Source organism: Equus caballus, chromosome 22 (genome assembly GCF_041296265.1).
Source record: "Equus caballus isolate H_3958 breed thoroughbred chromosome 22, TB-T2T, whole genome shotgun sequence".
NCBI classification, from domain to species: Eukaryota; Metazoa; Chordata; class Mammalia; order Perissodactyla; family Equidae; genus Equus; species Equus caballus.
Window position 1 is genome coordinate 49345851 of NC_091705.1, and position 22056 is coordinate 49367906.

General features: G+C 61.6%; 2 protein-coding genes across 4 annotated transcripts; one reads left to right on the forward strand and one right to left on the reverse strand.

Annotated features, from left to right (window-relative positions):
• Nucleotides 1-3520: 3520 nt before the first annotated feature.
• On the forward strand, nt 3521-4857 carry RPS21 (ribosomal protein S21). The gene is made up of 6 exons (XM_023626888.2): nt 3521-3749; nt 3906-3968; nt 4051-4114; nt 4264-4335; nt 4653-4708; nt 4794-4857. The coding sequence occupies exons 2-6, from the start codon at nt 3919-3921 to the stop codon at nt 4801-4803; spliced, it is 252 nt and encodes an 83-aa protein (XP_023482656.1). The 5' UTR covers nt 3521-3749; nt 3906-3918; the 3' UTR covers nt 4804-4857.
• Nucleotides 4858-4979: 122 nt separating this feature from the next.
• Nucleotides 4980-21567, reverse strand: CABLES2 (Cdk5 and Abl enzyme substrate 2). 3 transcript variants are annotated; one of them, XM_070247506.1, is made up of 10 exons: nt 21106-21567; nt 11809-11880; nt 11635-11700; nt 11023-11100; nt 10244-10352; nt 9542-9707; nt 8982-9085; nt 8515-8621; nt 7518-7722; nt 4980-7305 (listed from the first exon to the last, which is right to left on the reverse strand). In XM_070247506.1, the coding sequence occupies exons 1-10, from the start codon at nt 21546-21548 to the stop codon at nt 7165-7167; spliced, it is 1491 nt and encodes a 496-aa protein (XP_070103607.1). In that variant the 5' UTR covers nt 21549-21567; the 3' UTR covers nt 4980-7164. The 3 variants fall into 3 exon arrangements, with proteins under 3 accessions (XP_070103607.1, XP_070103606.1, XP_070103609.1); XM_070247505.1 differs by having other exon boundaries at nt 11635-11727; XM_070247508.1 differs by lacking the exon at nt 11635-11700.
• Between the last annotated feature and the right edge of the window lie 489 nt (nt 21568-22056).

A 22056-nucleotide genomic window follows, 5' to 3' on the forward strand; every position in this document is an offset into this window, starting at 1 on the left:
AACTCGTTGAAGGCATACAACCCCCGCCCGGTGGGGTGGCTCTATTACCATTGTCCCCACTTTACAGCCAGGAGGAGGAAGCAGCTAAGTAATGTGTCCAAGGTCACACAGCCAAGAGGCAGAGAGAGACTGCAAACTTGGCCATAATCCTGATGTGATATTGGCCGTGAAGGTTACCCAGAGCACTTGGGGATGGAGTGGGGGCAGGAACAGTAAACACTAGGGCACTCAGGGACCTGACGGACCACTCTGCTGAACAGCTGCTGCTCTGTTGAACAGCCCGGGGGTGGCCCTGAGATCTGCACAAAGGACTCAGCATGACAGTGTCTTCAAGTGCCACCTCCTCCTGCTCCCCTCCATTCGTCCCTCCCCCCCTCTGGCCCTGTCCCAACCTGAAGACTCCACAGGAAGCTCAGTAAACAATTTACCCCATAGGCGAGGGGCTAGGGGTCTGAGAGAGGTGTCTCAGACCCCTTCAGCCAGCAGGGAAGCGGGCAGGGAGCAGACAGGTGAGCCAGGCCCCTCGCAGGGCTGCCTGCAGGGCCAGGCATGGCTCTCGGGCACCTCACAGTGGCTGCTAGGGACAGTGCAAGCAGAATGTAGGCACATCTCCCCCGCCAGCTCCTGAAATCTGGTAGCCTGCCACCCCAGCCTGAGCGGCCGTCCCCTCCCTACAAATGCCAGGAGGCCCCGCTGATGAGAGGCCCACCTCAGCCCCCTTCAGGGGCCACTCGCTCCTGTTGGTGGGATCTGAGACTTTGGACAGCAGGATTTCTTAAAGAGAGGTTCATCCAGATTTCCTGGGCCCAAGGGTGAAGGGCACTGAGTTTCCTTTTGAAGAACTTGGCCTTGGGACCCGGCCCCAAGGGAGAGGAGACTGTGACACCTTGTGTGTTCATGTGTGTGCCTACATGTGCGCATGTCTTCTAGTCTTAACTTTCTCTGTGTGGTAAGCCATTTCTAGGTGTACAGTTTGGTGGTGTTAAAGACGTTAATTACATCCTACCATCACTGCCATCCATCTCCAGAACCTTTCCATCTTGTAAAACGGAAGCTCTATGCCCACTAAACACTAACTCCCCCGCCCCCTCCCCAAGACAATGGCAACCACCATTCTACTCTCTGATTTTGGTTACTCCAGGTACTGCAGATAAGTGGAATTAGAAAGTGTTTGTGTTTTTGTGATTGGTTTATTTCACTCAGCATAATGTCCTCAAGGTTTATCCATATCGTAGCATGTGTCAGGATTTCTTTCCTTTTTAAGGCTGAATAACACTCCATTGTATGTACATGCCACATTTTGTTTATTTGTTCATCCATCCACGGACACTTGGGTTGCTTCCACCACTTGGCTATTGTGAATAATGGAGCAATGAACCCAGGTGTGTAGATGTCTCTTTCAGACTCTGCTTTCAATTTTCCTGGGCATATACCCAGAAGTGGAATTGCTGGATCATATAGCAATTCTATTAACTTTTTGAGGAAGCACCATAATGTTTTCCACAGTGGCTGTACCATCTAACTCCCCGACAGCGCACAAGGATTCTGATTTCTGCACATCCTCACCAACACTTATTTTCTGTTTTTCTGATGGGTGTGAGGTGGCCTCATTGCAGCTTTGACTTGCATTTCCCTGATGATCACTGATGCTGAGCATCTTCTCATGTGCATACTGGCCATTTGTTTACCTTTGGAGAAACGTCTGTTCAAGTTCTTTGCTTGCTTTTAAATCAAGTTGCTTGTTTTTTTGTTGTTGTTGACTTTTAGAAGTTTTCTGCACATTCTCGATATTAACCCCTTGTTAAATGTATGACTTGAAAAATTCTTTCCCATTCTGTGGGTTGCCTTTTTACTCTGTGGATAGTGTCTTTTGATTCACAAATTTTAAAAATTTTCATGAAGTCCCACTTATCTCTTTTTGTTGTCCTTGCATGTATCTTTGGTCTCATATCAAAGAAATCGTTGCCAAATCCAATGTTATGAAGCTTTAGTCCTATGTTTTCTTCTAAGAGTTCTATAGTTTTAGGTTCTACGGTTAGGTCTTTGATCCATTTTGAGTAAGTTTTTGTCTATGGTGTGAGGTAAGTGTCCAGGTTCATTCTTTTGCATGTGTGTATCCAGTTTTCCCAGCACTATTTGTTGAAGACAATCCTTTCTCCCTTAAACGGTCTTGACACCCTGTCAACAATCACTTGACCATATACACAAAGGTTTATTTCTGGGCTCTCTTCTCTGCTGACTTCTCCAAGAAGACCCTCTGCAGACCTCTTTGCCACTGTCTCCTTTCTGGTACTCTAGTGGCCTCTATCTCCTGCCCTCCAGCTACAGAGACTCTTGATGACCAGGCCCAGCTGGGCTGACTCACACAGAGATGCAGACAGGCCAGCTGTGCAGATCCCCAACCACAAACATAAACACATCATGTCTGTGCACATGCTGCGGGTCCTGGAAAGAGCACGCACCTCTCAGGGCCTGCACGAACACTGAGTGACCTTCTTGTGAGGCGCTGGCCTCAGTGACCTCATTCCTAATGCCCCGCTGCTGGAGACCTGTGGAAGCAAGAGCAGACACGCTGCCCACATGAACACTGGCCTCCAGGCACAAGGGGATCTGCAGCCTAGCTCCCACCAGGCCCAGGCATTACACCCTCCCAGAGCTGTAACGAGGTTGGCAGCGACTCAAACAGGGTGCTGTGCAGCCCCCACAGGGCGAGTAGACACAGCTGGGAAGAGCCCTCAACTGTGCGGCCTGACATAGACCTGGGTCAGGGAAGCGGGGTGGAGCCAACGCTTGGAGTAAAGGGGTGGTCGAATCTCCGAGGCTCTGGCCTCTGGGGCTCAGCTTCAGGCAGCCCCTATGGAGGAGGCGCGGTGTACGCGGTCTCCAGCCATCCTGGAGGGGTCTTCCGTCTCATCGGGGAGACGCAGTCCCGGGCGGATGTTCTGGCGGAGGGACCGCGGGGCAGGGGCTCCCGGAGCAGCCCTGCAGCCGGGTTTGTTTCCCGCTAGCGGACCCTTGCAGCAGGAGGGGCCCGGCACAGCCCTTCTCAGTGGCAGCGGCCTGCGGAGCGATGGAGTGGGGTGACTGCGAGAGCGGCGAGAGGGGTCCCCGGGAGGGTCGAATGGGGCAGGGCTCGGGGTGCGGCCCGGTTCTGCCACCACCGGGGGCTGGCGTCGCGCACCGCCCGCCGCGGCTGCCTCCCCCGCGCTCTCGCGGCCAACGACGGCCTTTCGTGCTCGTCTCCGCGTCACCCCGCGCCCCCCGGGTGCGTCCCGGGAGCGTGGGCACCGCTGCCATCGGAAACAACCGCTGTCACCGCTCCGAGAGGCGGCCCGGGACTGACGGGGGAGAGGGGACCCAGCGGCGGTCCCCGCACCGCGGGGACGTCACGAGCAGGCGCAGGAGCGCAGGGGTCGCTGCCCGGGGCTGAGCGGGGGCGCGGGCAGCGGCCGTGCGGGGGGACGCGGCCCACGGGGCCCTCCCGAGAGCGCGCCGCCCGCCACCCCATCTGGGACCGTCACCCTGGGGCCCTGGGCGCGACCCCGGGCAGCGAGCGCACGCGGCACGCAGGCCCCGCCCCCGCACGCCGGAAGCGGAAGTGCGCCACGGCGCCCCGAGCTCTCTGCGCAGACTCGTCGCGGCGCCCCGGGACCCGGAAACACTCGCCGAGGCCCCGCCCCGCCCGCCAATAGCGCTGCCGGGGCCGCGGCGTTTCCTTTCTGCGCTCGCGCTCGGCGTGGTGGCACCAGGTTGGGGCGCGGGCGGGCGCGAGGCGGGATCGGGGCGGGGTCGGGGGTCTGGGCGCGCGGGGCTGGGGTCGGGGGCCGAGGTCGGGTCTGAGGTCCGGGGTCCGGGCCCGGGCGCACGGACACCCCGTCCTCACGGCGCCCCGCGGGCTCCCGCAGACGCGCCCTCGACATGCAGAACGACGCCGGCGAGTTCGTGGACCTGTACGTGCCGCGGAAATGGTGAGGCCCCCGCCCGCGCTCGCCACCCGCGACCCCGTCCTCCCCCCAGCCCCCCGCCCCGCTCACTGCGCTCCCCCCGCAGCTCCGCCAGCAACCGCATCATCGGCGCCAAGGACCACGCGTCCATCCAGATGAACGTGGCCGAGGTGAGCCGGGGAGGCCGTCCAGGGGGAGGAGGCTCCGCGCGGAGGGAGCGAGGTCGGGGCAGCCCGGGATGGGCGGATGGTTCCCTAACGCTGGGTTTAAGGCTGCAGGCGCTCGGGTGCCATCTTTGTGACCCCCGTTCTGTTTATAGGTTGACAAGGTGACAGGCAGGTTCAACGGTCAGTTTAAGACCTACGCCATCTGCGGGGCCATCCGCAGGATGGTGAGTGTGGCCTGGCTTTGCTCTGGGGGCCTGCGAGTGGGGAGTGGAGGGGCGTCATCCTCCTGGTCCTCAGGCCCTCAGGCCCGAGCGTTTGTGGGCAGGTAGACTGCTGGCCGCCTCCTCCTCCGGGGGCGGGGGAAGGGCGCTGGGGCCTCTACCTGGGGGCTTCCCAGTTATCACGGCCCCGTGTCCAGTCAGGCTCAGGCCGTGGGGCTGGGCGAGGCTGCCCGCGCTGTGCTGTCAGCCCACTTGTTCAGTCGGGATGGCGATGTGGCTGGACAGTGCAGGGGAGATAGTCCCAACCTCCGTTTTTCTAGGGCGAGTCAGATGACTCCATTCTCCGACTGGCCAAGGCCGACGGCATCGTCTCAAAGTAAGAAGAGGGCTCCCCGTGTGGACACAGAGGCCTAGGGCTTTCCAGAGGGAAGGGTTTCCCATTGTCTTTCCTTTTGTTCTAGGAACTTCTGACTGGAGAGGATCACGCATGTGGAATACTTGTCATAAATAAACAGTGAAAACCCACCCGTGTTGGTTCGTTCTCTGCCTGAAGGCATGCGTCCCTGGGCTCTGGAGGGTCAGGGCCCACACTGTGCTGTGTGTGGTTGATGAGGGGCTGGTCAGTTGAAAGGAAACAACTTACGAAGTATGTTGCAAAACCACATTTTACTTCAAAGCACAAATCCGTTACCATTTGCAAACACATTGGTGACACGTGACTGGACGGTAAGGTCAGATAGTCGCTTAACACACGTTTACATCCAGAGCTACTGGGTGCTGAGAGAGTGGCACCAGACCCTTGAACACACCTCAGAGCTCTGGGCTTGTAGAGGATGCCGGGTCAGGCTGAAGTTTGCCTTAAATACTAGCTTTGCTGCAGTGACTTGAGTACCACACAGTGGCAGCTCTTGGCGTTAAAAAGGACACACTGAGGGGAGGGTACAGATGAGTTTGGTAAACAACTAAATCTTACCACATAAATATGCAAACTTAAATTACCGTATCAGCCGTTCTTCTAACGTCCGTATATAGAAATTCCCACGGAGATGTGCCCTTCGAGGCTAAGTTGTAAACCAGAACATAGACTTTGGAAGTCAGTGCCTTACAGGGCTTGTGATGGGGGTATCCTTGAGATGCTGGGCTGGCAGGACAGGGTGCTTCCCAGAGGAAAGCTGCCCGGGGCTAGCAGCTTCCAGCCCCCTCCCACGGCGGGGGGGCGGCGGGCAGGTGGGGTCAGGGCCATCTTGGAGAGGACGGGGAGGCACTGCAATAAATAAGGTAGGAATGTGGACTTGGGCTTCGACCTCCATCCTGCAGTCTCCCGCAGCCTGGGCAAGTGGACAAGGGAGAAGGAGCAGCACGCGGGTGCGGGGAGCAGGCCTGCAGGTGGCACGCCTCCAGGGGGCCCAGGCTGAGTGCTGGTGGTCGACGGCTGTGACGGGCAAAACTGGCCTTCCTGCAAAGCACCAGTCCACACGGACAGACTACGGGCTGGGGCTATCCCCAGCCCCTCCAGTGATGGGTTAAAGGACAGCAGTAGGGAAGCAGCGTAATGGCCAGCCAACATGGTCACTTTTGAGACCAGCTGACCCATGAAGGAAAAAACAGTCCTCTGTTCTCCAGTGCTGCTGCTGGGGCCGCAAGTGGAGAACTGGACACAGACCTGGGAGAGGTGAGAAGGGGCCTGCTGACACCGGGCACAGAGCTGCACAAAAAGACCATGACTGCTCCTTGGGGTCTGCTCAGTGGGACTGGCTGCAGGGCAGGACAGCTGCTACCTCCTGCCAGGAAGAAAAAGGCATCAACGCTGACCCTTTGAGGGGCGGGGCTGTGGAGTGGTCTCCCCGCTTGAGGATCACGTGTGGTTTCAAGTCACAACTTCAGCAGACCCCGTTCAGCCAATTTTTGTTCCTTCAAAATAAAAACAACTCACAGGACCAAATCCTAAACAACAATGAATACACTGTTTTCCCCCATCACACTTGCTCAGGAAGATCAAGAGCCAAGAGCCAGTGGTCATCCTGAAGGTCTAGTGTCACAGGCAAGCAGACTTTTCCTGGTGAGCGGGCAAGCATGGGCCCCCGGGGGTGGGCTTGTGTCTGGGCCGAGGCCGGTGGGGTGCGACACTCGTGCACCCGGACTTCACAGTGACGTGATGCTTGGAAGAACAGAGGTCCGAGAGTGAAAATGGACATCAAACCAACCATGAGTCTGCCCTTGCTGGCTTAACCTGAGGCCAGAGCTCTGCTTGTGGACGTGGGGTCGAGTGGAAAACCCGGAGGGGCTCTGCTGGGCTGGGAGGGAGCCAGGCCATGGGGGTGGGGTGTGCCCCACAGCGCTGCGTTTGCACATCCAAAATCCGAAACAGCCCAGGTGAACCTTCAGTGCGTCCACTTCCGTGGCCTCGGTGTGTTCACTGAGCTCTGGAAGCCGTCCCTGCTGTGGCGCCAGTGCAGTGGCTGCAAGGCTGCACAAACCAGGTGATGCCAGGAGAGAGGCCAGTCAGGGCTCACCCCCACGCTTTCAAGTCACAGGTCCTCTGGCCACAGCAGGCTCAGGCACGTGAGAAGGAAGAAACAGGAACAAAACCCCACAGCTGCTTCATGAAATGCAGGAAGGTTCTCAGAATACCGTGGCGGCATGGTGCCTTCTGGAATGAAAGCAGGATCCCTCCAGGGGAGCGAGGGTGTGAGGGCTGCACAGCAGCCTCACTAGGCGGGTGCAGCAAGGGGGCCGGGACACGCATTCAGGGGCTGGGATACCCCCTGGCCCACAAACGCACACGGGGCCGCCGTGGCTTGGAGCGCGTCCCCTGAGCGGCGACCGCTGCGGCTAGAACTGCTGCGTGAGGCGTCTGTAGTGAGGTAACACCTGGTTTTCTGGGAGATAGAGAGCGAGCTCCAAGGCCACAAGCACCGTGAACTCGAAGCCAATGAGATCCCGTCTGTTGAAGCGAAACCTTTCTTCTAACTTCTGTGTTGAGGAAGAGAGAGAAGTTAAGCACAGCCCTCCTCCACTCCCACCTAGGTGAGCAGCTAGGGCGTGGGCAGCAGGCCCCGCTCCAGCTTAGCTGGCAGTTGGATGACCACCCTCCCCTCGGGGGTGCCCAGCCTAGGGCCAGGGGTTCCCGGAGCCAACGGGGCACTGTGGTCAGGCAGGGAGGCCGGGCGGAACCACGGACTCACGTCGATGAGCTGCTTCACTTCGTTCTTGCGGAGGTCGCTGCTGATCTTGGCGGCGAGCAGCACGCACGCCCCCGCGCACAGCTTGCGGTTCTGCTTGTTGAGCTTGCCCTGCAGGACGAGCTTCTCAAAGTACACATAGGCCATGGACACCGTCACAGGCTCCAGGCTGCACTCCTCGGAGAGGTTCCGCATCTCCCGTTTCAAACTGCGGGTTTACACGGAAGCCAAATGCTCGTGGGCTGGGGAAGCAGCCACCCTCTCCCTGCCCTAGAGGTGTGCCTTTGGGCCATTAGAAAAGCACCATTTCCTCCAGGCTGGCGCAGCCCAGCACTAGGGCCCACAGCATGGTGGGCCAGCAGCAGGCTGGTCTTGGCGTCCACTAGCCCCTTGGTGGGGGCTCTGTAGCACCCCTCAACTGTACCAGGTGGCCCACAGAGTGCCTACTCTCCTGTGGCACCCAGGTTTGGGAGGAAACATCCAGTCCAAAGGCCCTGAGGCAGGAGCATGCTGAGGCGGTGTTTGGACTGTCAGATAAGCCCCCATTGCTGCTGGGGGATGGTTAGTGGCAGGGGATAGACAGGACCCCAGCAAAGAGCAGTGATGGGGAGCCCCAGCTGGGACCAGCTGCCTGGGCTCAGGGCAGCTCCACCACTTACCTGCCCCAGGACCCTGGGCAAGCCACCTCGGCCCTCGACTTCCTCACCTATTGAAGGGGATGCCTGCAGTGCCCGCCTCACGGGCTGCCTCAGCATAGTGATGAGGCTCAGCGGGCATGACAAGTGCAGGCCTGACCCATGGTGGGGGAGCTGGCTGCTGGTAGTGGTCACATGGCAGGAAGTGGGTGGGCTCGGGGGGGCGCACCTGGACTTGTCAAGCTTAGGAATCTACCAGAAACAGGAGAGGAGAGACCAACAGGGCCTCACAAGATGACACACGTCAGCAGTGGGCTTAGGAAGACCCCGTGGCAGCCCAGAGACATCGCCCGGGCCCTCCTCACCTCCTAATTTTGCTCAGCGTCAGCTTGATGTGCGGGAACTTCTCCCGGAAGGTCTCATTCATGTCCTTCTTGAGGTCAGAGGGCTTCACGTACTCTATCACCGTGGTCTGCAACAGAGAAGGGCGGCAGGTGGGACATTTCACACTGGGTCTGCAGATGTGAGTGCCTAGTGGCTTCAGAGACGCTGGGTCTGTGCAAACGGCACACCTCAGGATAAGGGCACCAGAGCCGGGGACGTGGGTCGGGAGACCCAGGCTGCCAAGCCCGTGGGCCGAGGGCCAGCGCTGACCCCTGGCAGTGTGGCTGGCGCTGCTCCCTGGCCTGCCGCATGTCCCCCACCTCCCCTGAGGGGCTGCTGGTGTCCCGGGGGTGGGGGTGGCAGCCCTGCCCCGGGCTTGCCCACAGCCCCACCCAAGCCCCGAGAGGCAGGACCATGTGGGCGTGTCGCCCGCGTGGCCACTCCATACCATGTACGACGCGAAGATGAGGACCCGCTTGTGCTTGCCGCAGGGCCACTGCGGGTCGTCCAGGAGGTTGGGGTTGTACTCCAGAGCATCCCCCACGTCGGCCCCTGCAGGCAGAGGCAGCGCAGACGCCGTGAGCCCCGGCTCTGGTCAGCCGGCCCCTGCCAACCTGAGCCTCGGTCAGAAGGCGCCTGGCACCGGGCGCATCATCATGAAACAAGGTGGGTGACACTCCTGGGGTCCAGGAGGGGCTCTGGTCATGGGTCCTGTCCCCGAAGGCTGGGTGGGAGGAAGGATGTCCTGACAAGGAGGCCCTCTGCCCCTGGAGCCATCTGTGGACATGAGTTCTCTCCACCACCCGCTCAGGCGGAGCGCTGGTGCCTGCTTCATCACGAGTCCCTCGTCTCCCTCGAGGCCGCGCCCTGCCCCACCCCCCACGCCCGGCCCCCTGGACTGAGGCCTGCGGGCTTGAACGTGACTCATTGGTCTGCCTGCCACATAGTGTCCCTGGCCCAGCCGGGGTGGCCGCCTGCTCTGCACCTGCTTAGGGCACGTGGGGTTACCTAGTTCCGGGCCGGCTGCTGCTGCCTTGGCAGGGGCAGGTTTGTATCTTGACCCAGGCAGAGCCCGGGGGACGCTGGGCCGGGACTGGGGCAGCAGGCCATGGCCATCAGTCTTGTGTGTGACCAGGGCATTGGTGGGGTACAGGAACTTGGCATAAGACACAACCTGGAAAGACAAGCGCGTCAGGGCTCAGGCCTGCTTGTTTCCAGGCCCCACAGCCCTGTCCCTCTGCTTTACCCCTTCCTGCTGCTGGAGCATTGCACACAAATGCTCCCCTTACGTGGACACAAAGGGACGAAGGAACCGCACAGCTCAAGCTGCTGAGGGATAATGCTCCAGGGGAGCCCTAGCTGGGTGCTGCTCACTCACTTGAAGTTAGTGTTCTCAGTAACAGGAACATTTTGGAACTCTGTCCTCGCCATCCCTTACTTGGGATATGCAGGACAGGACCTTTCTTCCTGCCTCTGAAGCCCCCTGGCCTCTGACCACCAGTGCAGAAGGCACCCAGGACACCCCCACAACTCAGGTCGTTCCTTGTTTCCCGGGGCTGAGCGAGACCCTCGGGCCCATTCTCACAGGGCTGTGTGGCCTTGCACCTTGCACTTTATAAGATGAAAGTGAAACACGACTTCATGTCTATTTCCTTCATCAATGCGAGTTCTGTGCCCCCAGCCCCGACCGTGTGTGGCACCGACTCTTGCCTTTCCATCTGCTCCCAGCTCAACACCTTCCAGCTCAAAGACCATCTCAGAAGGAACGGAAACGCCGCCAGACGGATGCCTCTGCTTCTGGCTGTCCACCCTCAGGTCACTGCAGCACACGGATGGGAGAAAGCTGCTGGGCCCTCGGCCTGCCCCTCCTGCAGGAGGGGAGCAGAGCCTCCGGGCTGGCAGCTCGCCCCCTCGGCACCTGCCATGGCCCGAGGCTGAGGACATGTGCTGTGGCTGGGAGGACAGCAGCGCCAGCATCACAGAGGACGCGGTGACGACTCCTGTGCTAAGGACCGTCTGGTCTCGCTCCTTCCTAGTCCCAGACACTTCCCGTTGAAACGCCCTGGTGGCCGGCAGCGATGTGGCCCCACAGCATGGACCCAGGCTCTGCCTCAAGCCTGCCTTCTGGCCGTGTGCCCTCTGCCTGACGGTCAACCCTTGGCCGGCTTTCCCTACACCATCTGATGTCAGGTCACACGGCACCGACCCTGCCCTCCTTCTTCCCAGAGGGACACACGGGACACAGCTGCCTGGACTGGTCACAAGGACGCAGAGCAGTGTTCCCACGAGGACAAATGTCCCAGGCACCTACATTTAGGCAGCTCAAACAAAATGACGGTGTGGACACACTCCCTCTGGAGAACCAGGACCGGAAGGGCCTTCAGAGCTCGTGAGAAGCTTCAGTGGAAGCTGCTGACCGCTGTGAGGCTGCCAAGCCGGGGAAGGCCAGCCCACACCTCCCTGCACCGGGCGTGGACCAGGTCACTCACCTGACCCGCAGGCCTTCTCCATAGGGCAGGACCGAGAAGGCTGCACACAGGGACCGCTTGGCACAGATCAGGACAATCCTGCGAGGAGGGCAGGGGGTCAAAACAGGGTGACAGTGTTTCCAGGGAAGACCCCTTCCTGCCTGGACCCAGGTGAAGGGAACTGCCCCAGGTGTCCAGGGGACTCTCAGGGCAAGGGGCCCCGTGCCACAGTCAGTCAGCCTGGCCACCCCAGCTCTCATTGGTTCCCTCCAGGTGCTTAATAAGGGAGTCCTGTTGGCGAGCCTGTCCCCTCCACGTGATGGGTGCACGGGAAGGGTCTGGCCTGCTCCATGCAGGCAGGGTGGAGGCCAGAGCTGGGGGTCATAGTTCACCCAGGAGAGGCCAGGCTTTGGAGGGCACCGGAGGCAGAGGCACGTGCCCAGAGGACTGTCTCATTCAGAGGGCGCATCCTCTGCCATCCTGGAGGGGTGGGAGTCTAATGGCATCAGAAAGTACCCAGTTACACACTGTGAGACAAAGAGACCTGGGAGGTGCCTCGCGTGGGAGCAGCAGGAAGGACAGCCGTCCTCCCGTCGGGGCGGTCCCGCGCCTGCGGCCGCCGCCCACTGATACCTGCTATTCCTGGTGTCATACTGCCTCATGTTCTTGATGAAGTGAGTCTTCTTCAGGCCTTTGTGTCTGGGGGACCCAGATATGTGTTTGGTTCTGCAAGGTGACAAACAGGTCACTCCTCCCTCCCCAGGACCCTCTCTGCCCCCCAGGCGAGTGGTGGCCAGGGACCCGTACCTTTGGACGGAGGCACATCCCACTGCATCTTCCAGAAACTCAAGGGAGCAGCGCTGGGAGGCAACTCTCCTTCTGTGAAGGAGACAGCGCGGGGCTCAGAACACAGCCGGGGGAGGCTACCTTTGAGGGCGCTGCCCAGGGCTGGAGCAGCGCTGCTGTGGGGAAGGGCCCCTCATGGACCCAGGGCTGCGCTCGGTCACTCCTGCTGCTTGGGCACTGTGCTCCTCTCCTCTCTTCTCCCCCTAGGCCACGGGCCGGGCCCTGGGCTGAGCTTTGGCAGGGCCACCCAAGGACCAGAGCTTGCCAGAAGAAAATGAGGGGCACCGTGCTGGGAGGGGTGGCCGGCCACACCCTGGTCTGCCTGCTGCCTGGGGGAGCTCAGCCCGGTGGTGCTAAGAGCCCTCTCAGGCCCAGGATCGGTGGGGTGGCCCGGCTCACCTGTGGCGGGCTGCAGGCAGAAAGAGGTCCTCTGCAGGTTTGAGGGACCTGGCGGAAGCCCCTGGAAGGGGGTGTGGTGGACTGGACTGGGGTCCCTTTGTGGCTCTGCAGGGCAGCTCCTCGGACAGGCACGAGTCCTGCCAACCCTACCCATGACCTCACGGCGCTGCGGCCGTGGGAGGTACCCTGCCTGGTGCTATTGCCAGTGCTGACAGACCGGTCCGCATGCCCACATGGGCCCCGTGCACCCCGATGGCACCCTGCCCCTCCCCCAGCAGGAGCAGGCAGAGGGGGCGTCCTGGGGACACGCGGGAGCACTCAGAGCGCGACTCAGGCCTCTCACTTGTGCCTGGCTGCTGTGCTGCCTGCCTGCACACGAGCTCCTGCCTCCCGCCACAGGGCCCTTGCAGGGCTGCTCCCTGTCTGGAACACTCTTTTCCCGGCTTTTCTGGTGGTACCTCCTCCTCAACTTCAAGCTCAGCTCACTCTCTCTGGGGCAGCCGCAGCCCTGGTGCCCATCCGCTACCCTCTGACCGCGTGTCAGGGCAGTGCCTGTCACCCAGCAGGGAAGACAGCACATTGGAGTGCTCGCTTGGCACTCAGCACCCCTGTGAGCATCCAGCTGAGGGATTTGCCAGACCCCTTACACCGAAGCCCCTCCTCTGGACAGTCCCAGGTCTGGCGGCCAGATTCTCCTTGGAGCAAAGCCCTGTCCAGTGACAGGGAGAAGAAGCTTTCTGGACCCGCTGCTTAGTGCCAAGCACGTCTACTAGGCCTGACTGGTCCGGCATCAGCGCCGAGGAGGGTGTGAATAAACGGCGATCTCCCTACAGAAGCTGGCGGTAGGAGGGCCATGAGCCCGCTGGGCCCAAGCAGCAGGCCCCACGGGGCTGGGGAGATGGAGTCAGACTCCTCAGGAGGCACACACGTGGCCTCGGGTCAGGCCTGCGGCTGGAGCCCAGAGGCCCTCAGACTTTCTGGGCGGTCAGGGAGCAGTGGAGCTCAACCTGCCAGATAGGAGTGGGTTCTCAGTGACCGCAGGTGACCAATGATCAGTGCTTGATGACAATAGTCTTCTGAGTGTGACGATGGCACTGTGGTTGTTCTAGAGACACACACGGAGGTGTTTACAGAGAAGACGACCTGTTTGGGTCTGGGTGAAACCCACCCTGAGTGGGGGCCTCAGCAGTACCCAGCATGTACTGGGGAGCTCGGGAAGGCAGCTTCCCATCCCGAGTTGGGGCCTTCCCAAGCGTGAGGGCTCAGAGACCCTGCGTGGGCTGCACCCCCACCCCCAGGTCAGGCTCACGGACCCAGGTTATTGGCACCAGGGCCACCACTGTGGTCACTGGTCGACCTCCTAGTCGTCACGAGGGTTGATGTTTACATTTCACCAATAAGAACCTCATGACAAAGCCACGGCGGCGGGGCTGCCGTCCCTACACCTGCCCAACAGGGAGGCTCCAGAGGGCAGGTCCTGCGCTCAGATGGGCTGGGCATGCACCAAGTGCCTCGCATGTCAACAGCAGCCGTTTCATTAAGAGAGAGAGAGCCGAGTCTGGCTCCTGGGGAGGGGCGGAGAGGAGGGCTCGTCCCCAGAAGGCCACTTTTGGGAGCTGCTGCCTGCCTGGGCACAACATTTTCCTCGTGGCATCTCAAGGGATCCCCTCCCAGCAGGAGCCCTGGTTACGGATGAGGCCTGGCACCTCCCTGGGTGGGGCCAGCCTGGAGTCCAGGTCACTAAGATCAGTGCATCCTCCAGGAGCTGGGGCGAGGGACAAAGTCACTGTCACATGGGGGGACAACTGTGCCAGCGAAGGTGTTGCAGCTACCACCTCACGCCAACACACAACTAAAAATGGCAGCACAGAGAGGCTCGGCACCTGCTTGAGGTGACATAGCCAGGGAAGTCCTGGGGGGGGTCCCAAGGCTGTCACCTTGATGCCAGAGTCCATATTCCCTTTTTTCTTATTTTTTTTAAAGATTGGCACCTGAGCTAACAACTGTTGCCAATCTTCTTCTCTTTTTTCTTTCCTGCTTTTTTCTCCCCAAATCCCCCCAGTATATAGTTGTATATTTTAGTTGTGGGTCCTTCTAGTTGTGGCACGTGGGACGCCACCTCAACATGGCCTAATGAGCGATGCCATGTCCACACCCAGGATCCGAACCCTGGGCCGCCAAAGCGGAGTGTGCGAACTTAACCACTCGGCCACGGGGCCGGCCCCAGAGTCCACATGCTATTTAAGTCTTTTACAAGACAAAGGCAACAGGAGCTTGTTGAAAAGAAACTGGAATTGAACACTGAAGTCTAGTAAAATCCTGGGTGCCCCACAGCGGCCATCTCCAGAGAGGCATGCCCACCTGCCCCCTGCTTGTGACGGGCCAGAGGGGAGCACCCGGGGGTGAATGTGCAGGACGAATCAGCTAAGGGGCCAGGCTGGGACAACAGGGCGGGAAGGGCTGCGGGGAGGAGGGCACCAGGGCCTCTGTAGGCAGGCGTGCTGCCTGCTCAAGGGGCAGGAGGAGGGGCGAGTGGGCAGACACCCAGCATTCTCAGAGGCCTGGAGGGGGGGCCAGGTGAGTGCTGACCCTGTGGTGGGGGATGAGGCTGGCCCTGCCTGTCCAGTGAGGATGCACAGCAGGATCCATGCCGGGAAAGCAGCCAGCCCAGGTTGAGACAGGACCGTCCCTGGAAAGCTGTCTGTTCTGTTGCAGAGAGCTGGCTCAGAGGCCCCACGGAGCAGCCCCATGTGGCTCTCTCCAGCTCATTTCCTCAGGTAATTTCCCTGGTGAGGCTGTGGCTCCCGCAAGCTGTGAGCTCATTCACAGGGCTCAGGCCAGCAGCAGTTTCCACGAGGCTCCTGGCCCTGGGGCAACAGCAACATGCTACCAACCAGCCTGGCCTCGGAGCAGCACCCAGCGGAGTCCAGCTCGTTCCTCCCGCTAGTGCCGGGTTCCTGCGGGAACCGTGCCGTCCATCTCATACTTTAAAATCTGTTCCTGTCGGGTTTCACAGAGCCGGGTCTCCGTGGTTTTCTTCTCTTTCCTTTGTCGGAGGCATTTTACATTGAACTCAACCCTCACAACAACTCAACAAGATGGGCAGTATTACCACCCTCAGTTCATAGGTGGGGAAACTGAGGCACAGATCTGGCGAGCAACTTGCCTGAGATCACACAGCTGGGACGAGGTGGAGCTGAGACCTGACCCCGGCCAACGGCCTGCGTGCTAACCTGCTGCAGCCCTGCCTTTGCCCAGGTTCTGCCGCCTGCCCTGGTGCCACCCCCGCCCCACCCGTCAGGTGAGCTGGCATCCAGGCCCCTTCCGCGCGCTTTCCTCAGTGCTCCTCTGCTCCGTGGAAGTCTGGCCTCCACAGGGCACGTGCCAGAGACGAGTGTGCTGGCTGCTCCCCAGCTCGGGCAGAGTTGTGGGCTGGCGGCTGTGGGCACTCTGGGAATGAGAGCTGACGGACAGGAGAGGGGCAGTCTGCGGCACTCCCTGGGTGCTGAGGTGACCGAGCCTCAGGCATGCCCCCAGCGGCCAGTCTGCACATTTCCCAGAAAGCAAAGCAAACAGAAAAGCCAGCCATCGAGCACGAGGCCTAGGGCCCCAACCATCGGGCAGGGCCTGCCCTTCCCAGGACACGGACCAGCGCCCAGCACCCCGTTCAAGAGAAACTGCGGCCACTTGTGCCCTGGCAGCGGCTTCCTCGCGAGGCACGTGGAGGCCGGCAGCCCCAAGGTGAGGCCCCCACAGCCTCGCACACGGCCCAGCAGGACAGCACCACCAGGCATGGACCTGCTCTGGGCTCCCATCCCGAGCTGCTCGGGACCACGGAGAGAAGTCGGAACCTTGTGTCGGGGGAACTGGCTGAGGAGCCCCTCTCGGGGTGCGGATGCGCTGTCCCCGAGCTGTGGTGGGTCCCTGGCGTGTGTTCCTGAGTAAATGCAGCCACTGTGCTTCACACATGCATTTCACACCTCCATCCAAAAACTGCTAAAGGCAAACAAACTGCCAAGAATGAGTCTGGGCTCTCTGCTCCCTCGGCTGATGCCCTGCCCGGGACGCTGATGTTCGGGCAAACATGAGACACCCCCGAGCCCAGGAAGCCCTCCCTGCTTGGCCGCCTTCAAGTCACACAGGATGGCATCCACTCGTGCGTCGTGCCCCCACAAGTGGCAGCAACTGGCCCCAGGTTGCCTGCATTTGACTCTTTTGAGAAGAAGGGGTCCGGGGCATGGGGGGCTGCCCAGAGGGCAGAGGCGACTGCCGCATTTAGCAGGGGCCTGCTCGCCCCTCCGGCTCACTTTCAGAATTGCCTCTTTACCAAGAGGTGGCCAACACCTGCCCCCAGACACCTGCTAGGCAGGAAGAGAAATTCTATTTATCACACAGGGTTTCTAGCATCTGATAAACTTCCTTTACTTTGTAACTAAGAAACGTCCAGCCAGGAAAGGGCTCCTGTCTGAGGTCTGAAGACCACTCAGCAGGGGCCATGTGAAGGGGCTGCTGTCCGTGGGACCAGACGGTCTGTCTGAGAACAGGCCAGGCCCCCTGAAGAGGCCACTCTTCTAAGTCCAGCGGCCAACAGGTGCCAGCACCAGCCACTTTGACACTTTGGCCCCAGGACAGCGAGGGCCAGTCCACGGCTCCACCCACGCCTGAATGCAGCACTTGGCACCCCGAAGGCCCTCAGTGCATACCTGCCCGACAGAGTGGCCAGCCCTGGGTACCCTATCTCACCAAGTCCCTGCCAGGCCAAGCAAAACTCCCAAATTCCAGCCAACCCCTCAGCGAGACCCACAGCTTCCCCAAGTGATGGGACCCGACATGGCGGCCCTGGGGCCAGGCCTCGGTCTTGGCAAGGCCTCTGGGCTGCCACAGGGCCACGTGCCTCCAGGCTCCAACCTCGGCGACCACCTCCAGCTGTTTTCCAGCCAGAGAACAAGAAACCCCAAAATCAGAGATGTAAACAAATTGCCAGATGCTACACTGAAATTGGTTTAATTTGGACAGATGCTTGGCAGCTTCCTGCCAAGATGGCAACTAAAATCCCAGCCCCTTTCTCAGAACCATCCTGAGCGAACGCTCCAGAATCGTGAGGGTTTCTGCTCCCAGCTCACCTTCCTCCTCATCGGTACCGTGAACACTAACGAGGGCTGCTGTGGGGTGAACTGTGTGCCCCAAAAAGATATTTTGAAGTCCTAACCCGACACCTGTGACTACGACCGTACTTGGAAATAGGGTTTTTGCAGATGTGATCAAGAAGGTGAGGCCTTTAGGGTGGGCCCTAACCCAGTGCTCCTATAAGGGTCCTTATAGGAGATGAAAACCCTGGGTGAAGACAGAGACACACGGAGGAGCAGTCACAGGAAGACGGAGGCAGAGACTGGAGTGATGATGTGGCCACAAGCTCAGGGGGCCTGGGGCCACCAGAAGCTGGGAGAGGCGGGACGGATCCTCTCCTGGCCCCCGAGAGCACGGCCCTGCCCACACCCTGACCTCAGGCTTGTCCCCTCTGAGACGGCGAGGAAGCCCGCTGCTGTGCCGCTGCCCAGGTGGTGGTGCTTTGATACAGCAGCCCTGGGCCTCGGAGGAGTGAGGAGAGGAGCACCAGGTGGCAGTGAGGGTGCTGCTCCCGGCCCAGCTAGAGAAGCCGAGGCCGGCCTGCTCGTGAGTGTTAAGTGAGCACAGTGTTGAAATGAAAAGAGAACTGGGTTAGAACTTCCACGAGGAAAATAAAGATTCTGATGATTCGCTCGCTGGCTTAGCAGAAAAAGCCACATCAGACTGAGCCCCGAGTATGAACCACCATTCCCCGCCGTGGGCTGAGCCACGAGGAGCCCTGCCAACCTGGCTGGAACAAGAGTCCCCGCTCGCCTGGCCCTGGCCAGCGCTACACCATGCTGAGCCCTCGACATTCATCTGACCTCACAACAGCCCCTCGGGCAGGGAGTGCTGAACGCAAACCTGTCTCACAGGGGAGCAAACTGAGGCTTAGAGAGGCCCGGGCACCTGCTCAAAGTCACCGTGCTCCTGAGTGGTGGAGCTAGGATTCCAACCAGACCTGTTCCCAGAGCACGGCTCAAAGACCCCACCCAGGAAGCCGACACTGGGGAGAGAGCCTCAGAACTTCAACTCCTAAAATCAAACAGCCCTCAGAGCCCAAAGCCCGCAGCCGGCAGCCCCTCTGCCAGGCCAGCCTCGCCGCAGGCACTCAGCAGCGACTCTGCAGCCCTGTCTCCAGGCCTGGGGAGCACAGAGGGAAAGGGACGGTCCTCATCCTGGGGGCTTGCTGTGGGCCCCCATCTGTCAGGGAGTGGCAGTGACTCCCAGACACAAGGGCAGGGCCCTGAGCGCAGAGCTCGCCTCCAGGAGGGACAGCTTCTGCACGGGCAGGTGTGGCCCTGAAGGGCGGGAAGGACATCTCAACGGGGACTTGCAGGCCAAGTAGGAGGGAGGGGCAGAAGAGGGCCTGGCATGGGCCAGGGAAGGGTGGAGGGACACAGGGCCGTGGTGGGTGCAGCAGGAAGGGCAAAGGGCACCCTGACTCACATCGCACCCCACGCTGTCCCAGCGCCCTCCCCCTTCAGAAACAGACAGCTCGGAGCATCACTGAGCACCGTGCCATGCTGGACTCCTGCTTACAGGGGCTCCCCTGCAGCATCCACGCTCTGGAAGTCCTCCCGCTAGCACAGCTCGGCGGGCAGGCTGCTGGCCTGTCCTGTTCACAGGGTCTGGCCCACAACAGGGGCGCCTGAACCGTTTGCTGAAGGCACAGCCTAAAACAACACGTGGTCTGCCCAGGACTCACACATGCAGCCGGACAGAAGATGGAGACTCCGCGTCAGACTGCAGGACCAGGACCACGAGAGGAGAGCAAAGCCACACCCACAAAGCACGGGCCTGGCTGCAGGTGAGCCGCCTTTCCTCTGAGCCCTGTCGAGACCCCACGAGTCCTTGCACACAGAGGGGCCTTGCCACTCCACCCTGGAGAGTCATGGAATGACTGAACAAGACCCAGTGTGACCCGGGACGTCCTCGGGGCTGACTGCCGCCAGGAGACACGACCACTTCACGGGAGAGTCTGCCAGCCAAGGACAAGCAGGCTTTAGGGCTCTGTTTTTAAAATGGGCTGATTTCCACGAAGAAAATAGTTTTTTCTTAACATTACTCTCCTCTTGGATAAGCAGTTCCACCTGCCCAGGCGTGCCGGGGGCACGGTGTCCAGCTGCCACATTCAGGCCAAACTATCCTCTGCCCCACTCAGCCCCCTAACGGTTCCCAGAGCCTTGTCCAGGCTTGTTTGTGGAAGGGGTCAGGTCCACAGGCCTCCTCTGGGCCAGCCTGGGAAGCAGCCGCCTCCCTACGGCTGGAAACACCTGCATCTATGGAGAGTGACAGCCAACCTTGGGCCACTCAGAACTCGGAACATAAAGTCAAACCCGGACAACAAAGCGCTGTAATCTGGACTCAACCCTCGCAACCAAAGACCCGCAGAAGAACTTCGACACCTTGACCCGCCTGAAGGCCGGGGCGTGAGGTGACTACGTCTGCGCAGCCGTGATGGCCTTCAGGTAAGGAGAGTCACCTCTGGACACGAGGGATCAGCGGCCGGCTTCAGCCTTGGCCCCCCATGCAGGGCACGGAGCCACAGGCTCTGCCCTCAGCCCCTTCCGCACACCTCCAGGGCCGGCCTCAGTGCACGCGCCCCGCGGCTCTGTCCTGCAGACAAAGGGCTAAGCAGTGGCCTTTGACAAGGGACTTCCAGGAGCAGCCAGTCCTGGCTCCCGGGCCCAGGAACCAGTTGCTCCTCAGGGTGAGGGTGGGGGCTAGCCCCAGGGTCTGAAGGGAGGGGCCAAGGAGGCAGGGTCACCTGGGAGCCAGCGCTCAAGAATACGGAAGCTGCCGCTCTGCAGGTGGATGTGGAAGGGTCTCTGGGAGAAGAAAGTGGGGCATCTGGCAGCCAGCAGCTATCTGGGCAGGGGGCACAGCCTGGAGGGCAGAGCTCAGCGGTGGGGGACTGCTCTGAGGGGCTGAGGGATTCCCAGAAGTGGAATCAGGGCAGGGGAGAAACCGCAATCGGGGACGGGACAGGCTGACAGACATGGACGCTGAGCTCAGAGGGGAGCGGGGGCCAGCAAGGAGGTAATGGGGGGACCAGTGACCAGCAGCTGCGGTGTAATGGGCTGGGAGGTCCAGTCTGGTGCAGAAAACTCTGAGACTAGATGTCACAGTGCAGGGAAGACCCCTGGCCCACACAGAGGCGTCATCCAGCTCAGCAAATACAGGGGGACATTTAAGAGATGTTTGGGAGTCCTTGCGTCCAGGGGACTGAAATAAAGCAGGCTGGGGAGGGGGTGTGTCTAGAGCTGACAGGGCTGTGTCTGGGGGCTGACAGGGGCTGAGGGAACCCTGAAACCCACATTCAGGAGACTGATAAGGTTGAGAGGACCCTGATCCCATACCCAGGGGCTGGCAGAATTAAGGGGACCATGACCCCTATATCTGGGGACCCACAGGGCCTGAAGAAACCCTAACATCAACGTCCAGGGGGTTGAAAGCCCCAGACAACCCCTGACCCCGACATCTTAGGCTGATGGGACCCAGGCACGACTCCCCTCCCTGGGCTGGCAGGGTCCAGGACACTCCAGCGCTGTGTCTGGGGCTCCCAGGCGACCAGCGTCAGCCCCCGATCCCCAAGTCCTGCGCTCACCGGCCGCTGCAGCGCTGTGTCATGTGGGGCCCCAGGGCCCCCCGATGCCCAAGCCCTGTGCAGATGGGCCGGGCCGCCCGCCCCGGCCCGCGCTGCGGCTCCCAGGTCACCCGCCCCCGCGCTGCCCGGCCGGCCGCACTCACCTCTGGCGCTGCCCGTCCAGGCCCAGGCCCAGGCCGAGGCCCAGGCCGGCGGGGGGCGCGGGCGCGGGGCTGAGCAGGCCCTGGGGCGCCGACGGCCGGCCCGCGGGCGCGGGCAGCACGGCGGGCGGCGGGGCGCCGCGGGCGGGCGTGGGCTCGGGGCCCGCGGGCGGCGGCGGCGGCGCGGGCGGCTCGCGGGCCTCGGCGGGCGGCGGCGGCGGCGGGGGCTTCTCGCCGCCCGGGCCCAGGCTCGGGGGCCGCCCGTCCAGGGAGATGTTGTTGAGGAAGAAGAGCGCGGCCTGGCGTCGCCGCGAGTCCCCGCGCCTCCGCAGCGCCTGCGGCGGGGCCCTGGCGGCGGGGCCGGGGCCGGGGCCGGCGGGCGGCGGGGCCCTGGCGGCGGCGCCGGGGGCCGGGCCCGGGGCTCCACCCGCCGCGGCCGCGGCCATCCTCCGACTGCGCCGCCGGTCCCGCCGCCGCCGCCGCCCGCGCGCGCGCCCGCGCCCGCGCCCGCTGCCCATTGGCCGAGGCGCGCACACATGCAAATACATCGCCGTCGCGCTCGCCCGTTGGCCAGAGCCGCGCCGCGGGCGGGCGGGGCGCGGGGGTGGCTCTGCTGGGTCCTAGAGGCGGTCCCGAGGGAGCCCTTGGCCGGCCGCCCGCCCGCCCTCCCGCCCACTGGGGCGCCCCGCGAGGCCCGGCCTGGGGCGGGCGATGGCGGCGCCGTGGTTCGAGTCCCTGCCTCGGAAGCCGCAGCCGCGGGGTGCCGGCGCCTTGTTCCCCTTGCTGGGCTGCGGCGTTCGTGCTCAGCCTCGGTGGAGCCTGCTTCCCTCTCGGGGGGGTGTGTCTGTGGGGGGGTTGGTGCAGGGGCTGAAGCTGGGCCGGCTGCCGTCTAGTGCCTGCCCCCCGAGAGCCCCACGGCTCCCCGGCATGGCCAGCGGTGCCACCTGGTCTCCC

Coding starts and splice junctions, on each gene's coding strand:
- CABLES2 (XM_070247505.1), bottom strand. CDS start 21,548: ATGGCCGCGGCCGCGGCGGGTGGAGCCCCGGGCCCGGCCCCCGGCGCC. Junction 11,881..21,105: donor CTGGACGGGCAGCGCCAGAG/GTGAGTGCGGCC, acceptor TCTCCTTCACAG/AAGGAGAGTTGCCTCCCAGC. Junction 11,728..11,808: donor GGATGTGCCTCCGTCCAAAG/GTACGGGTCCCT, acceptor GTCACCTTGCAG/AACCAAACACATATCTGGGT.
- RPS21 (XM_023626888.2), top strand. CDS start 3,919: ATGCAGAACGACGCCGGCGAGTTCGTGGACCTGTACGTGCCGCGGAAA. Junction 3,969..4,050: donor CTGTACGTGCCGCGGAAATG/GTGAGGCCCCCG, acceptor CTCCCCCCGCAG/CTCCGCCAGCAACCGCATCA. Junction 4,115..4,263: donor TCCAGATGAACGTGGCCGAG/GTGAGCCGGGGA, acceptor TTCTGTTTATAG/GTTGACAAGGTGACAGGCAG.